Below are 3,839 nucleotides of genomic sequence, written 5' to 3' on the forward strand. Positions count from 1 at the left end.
TATATATATATATATATATTAATGTATAATAACATTAATTTCATTACTAATTACAAAATTAGTGAAAATATTTATATACAATTTTTGATAATTAAGATATTGTTATAATGTTTTTCAACAAATTTGTTAAGAAAATTAAATATATATATTTATATTTTAAATTAAAAGATATCAAATTATATTATGATTTAAGTAGTTAAAAGATTATATATTAGCATTAAGAAAATACATTTAATACAAATTTTAAATGATGATCCAAATAAAAATATCACACATGAATAAATGTGAGTTTGTTAACCAATCCGGATTTTTAGGAGTCGATGTTATATTAGGAATGATATATTATTAATCCATATTATTAGTAATAATTGAATGATAATTGATTTCTAGCGAGGGTCCATTTTTAAAAAAAAATCACACATGAATCAAAGTTGTGACTTCTGTTTTAATATATAAGATAACAAATTAATAATATTAAGGTTACAAGAGAAATGATAATTTCATATGTCCATCAGTCCATGCATGCATGGTGGCGCTGGGAGTCGTCAAGTAGATAATTAAAATCATAAACAACTTTTCAATTAAAATTACAAACAATGAAACAAGTTACATTCAGAACAACTTGAGTTATTTCATTCTCATGTACTCGAACACATACATCTTGAGAACTGAATAATATAGTATAAACGAATAAAACTGAACTTAGGGATTGCTCAAACTGAGTTTCCCACTTCATCATGTGTGGCTCATAGGGCAAGAGCAGAGCTAAGGTTCATAGGGTTCATATACTTGGTGGTACCGGTCAATATATGACGGACTATTATGCGGTTTGCTTTCTCGGACGGATGAAACGCGTCCCAAAACACGTATAACTCACGGTTCCGACACAAGTTCGATAGTACCGTACACAAACCCATCCCATTGTATGGCCCTTGTCCGCAACAAGCAACCTTCGACGTTTTAAATCCTATAATCCACCGAACAAAAAAATGTTATAACACTTTCTTGTCGAAAAAAATAAGCAGATAGTAATTAGAAAGTGAAAACTCAATTTAATTTAATTACCGAATCTTCGTGGAGTAGTTAGAAAATCTATTTGCATTTGGTTAGTGTTTGCTGCAATAAAAACAGTTTTCCCAATCTTTCTGTTAAGTTCATTTATCATTCGAGTTAGCTGAGGATCGTATAGAGACGCCGCTCGTTGTAGCTCAGCCGAGCATCTCCCACTGGACGAGCTTGATCTCGCCAGCTCGGCCGGTGCACATCCTAGGGGTCCGGCTCCCGTCACTAGAACTCGACCCACTCCAAGCGAATGTAACCTCTAAAAATAACTCAAATTAACTTGTTACCTTGTGCACTAACCAAAAAAATTGTTTAATTGTTATTACCATTAGTATTTTCTTGTACTCGGAGATTAGTAACCGGACATAGTTGGGAAGTGAATACTGGCGCGACCTAGCGGAATATGGCACCAAGAAATAGTTGTTCACGAAGTCGTTGCCACCGACCGTAATTAGTACAAGCGATTGTCTCACGAGCCTTTGTGTTCGCGGTATCCCAATCAAGCGGCTCACACGTTGTTGGTATTGTTGGAAGTAGGCTAGTTGCTGGTACATTCTTATAATGTTGACCTGCATACCAAAACTCTTAACATATAAAAAACCGGAGGATTTATGAAGATTTTAATTTATGCATGGTCAGATCCGATTTGATTACTTACGAATTGAAAACCGGTATCGTTGAGAATTCCAATGCCGGCGGAGGCAAAGTTTGCACCGTTAAGCAGTCTACGTCCTCTTAGCTCCGGACTAAGGTACGGTAACGGTGACTCTTCGTTGCCGATTGCCTCACCTAACCAATACTAACCAACTGATTATTATGAATGATGATGATGTTATATAATTTTTACATCTTACAACTATATATGCCTGCATGTGTTATTAGTCTAAAACTGTTAATGAGATTAGTAAGCAAACGTAACTGATGAGATCTGGAATGTTAAGACCGTTGGAAAACCGTCCGGTTGGTCTCCGAGATGGAAAATCAATTCCATATGGTGGAGAATCGGCACGTGCAGTCGTCACTAAATAGTTGTTGTTGCCACTGTCGACGAGCGAGTCTCCGAACACGAAGAAGGCACGTGCAGCCTCAACTGCGATAGGACCGGACACAACCAATGCTAGGAACATAGACACGTTTGCTATAACCATCATTGATCCGGGTCTTCTAGTTGATACCGCCATCACGGCGTTTTGTTTTTTTATTTGAGTTTGAAAATGACTTCAAGATATAATGAAGAGTGAAATTTATATAAGTTGAAATTTTGGTTTAAACTTTTCATGTGATTTATTCAACTGAATTCAATCCCGTGTTAAGCCAACCAGAAGTATTTACTTCTAATTTTTAGTTATTTACAATCCCACTATTAAAAAAATAGAACTATATAATACGATAATATTACCAAAGTATTTGTGGTCCAAGAAAACGATAATGTTGTACATCTACATATGTAGTATATTATCATACATAAGTTGGCTTCCTTTTCTCTGCCATTGTTTTTTCACTGACTACTACAATTTTGATAAAGACATTATTTGGTTACAATTGTTCACTGCATTTTAAAGAATAAATGACTACTCAAAAACTAGTGCATGGTTAGATCTCACAAATTCATTCTGTATTTCCTTGTGAATATGTTAAAGGCCACCCATATCCACCTCAAAGTTTCACAAGAAGTAAGGAACAAACAAAAGGTTGGACACAAAACCACCCTAGCTACTTTTATCGTTAACAAGAACTCACATGAGACTTGTGTATGCCAGCTTATGGAGAACAACCATAAACTTTCTTTTTTAACCAGAAACTTAATTCATTTAATTAGACAAAATATCTTTTAACAAAAAAGTTGACAAAAGACCTAGTGTTACTGAAGCTCTGACCAAACATTTTACAATAATGTTAATAAGATGATAAAAAATTATATATATCGAAGTATGTAATTGGGTTTATTAAATAGGCCCAAGTGATCCAACCCTCTGACCCAGTCTAATAGCCCCCATTTATCGTTACTACATATCCAAAAGTAAGACCAATAGCCACGTGGATCATCAGTTTGACTCCAGGTCAGCGTGCCACGTCTTCAAGAAGATTACCGGTTCGTGTCAGCCTCTTCGCGGTCCAATTAAATAGGTTTCATCTTCTTCTACCTTCACTCCAACACAGTCGTGGGAGTCTCCAGCGAAATCCACGATTCAAAGGTAACCATTTTGTAATGACCCACTACTCCCACCACCTCCACTATACCCACTATCTCCACCATCTCCACCATCCCCACCACTCCCACCATCTCCACCATCTCCACCATCCCCAACTTCTTTAAAGAGAAAGAGAGAGAGAGAGAAAGAGAGAGAGAAAGAGAGAGAAAGCTCACATGAGCTCGTCGCCGGAGCAACCGTGTGCCGTGATCACGTTGAGCTCGTCACCACCGTTCGCTGCAGCTTAGAATCGCCGGAAACCGCCATACAGTTAAGCTTAGTTTCGTCCGTTTAGTAATTCGCCGATAACTCTCTAACCGTAGAGAATGTCGTGCATCCAAGACCATCATCGTGTTCCTCTCGTCGAGACGAAGCCGTAGACACCAACCACGCCTCGAACGGAGCCCGGACGAAGCCGCACGCGCCTCCCGAAGATTCGCCTGCGCGAGCGCGTGAAACACACGCGCCGCCGCCGGAACACCGTTCTCCGCCGCAGCGCCGCCGCCGGACCACCGTTCTCCGCCGCCGCTCCGCCGCGGCCGCCGCCGTAGCTCCGCCGTCGCCGCCGGTGACCGACACCGGTGA

At 38.9% G+C, this 3,839-nt stretch overlaps 1 protein-coding gene across 1 annotated transcript; it reads right to left on the reverse strand.

Annotated features, from left to right (window-relative positions):
* Positions 1-557: 557 nt before the first annotated feature.
* On the reverse strand, positions 558-2,243 carry LOC106323240 (GDSL esterase/lipase At5g18430). Its single transcript, XM_013761391.1, has 5 exons — positions 1,982-2,243; positions 1,721-1,851; positions 1,389-1,631; positions 1,066-1,321; positions 558-967 (listed from the first exon to the last, which is right to left on the reverse strand). Exons 1-5 carry the CDS (start codon positions 2,241-2,243, stop codon positions 747-749), a joined length of 1,113 nt encoding a protein of 370 aa, XP_013616845.1. The 3' UTR covers positions 558-746.
* Between the last annotated feature and the right edge of the window lie 1,596 nt (positions 2,244-3,839).

This window comes from Brassica oleracea, chromosome C2, assembly GCF_000695525.1.
Source record: "Brassica oleracea var. oleracea cultivar TO1000 chromosome C2, BOL, whole genome shotgun sequence".
NCBI classification, from domain to species: Eukaryota; Viridiplantae; Streptophyta; class Magnoliopsida; order Brassicales; family Brassicaceae; genus Brassica; species Brassica oleracea.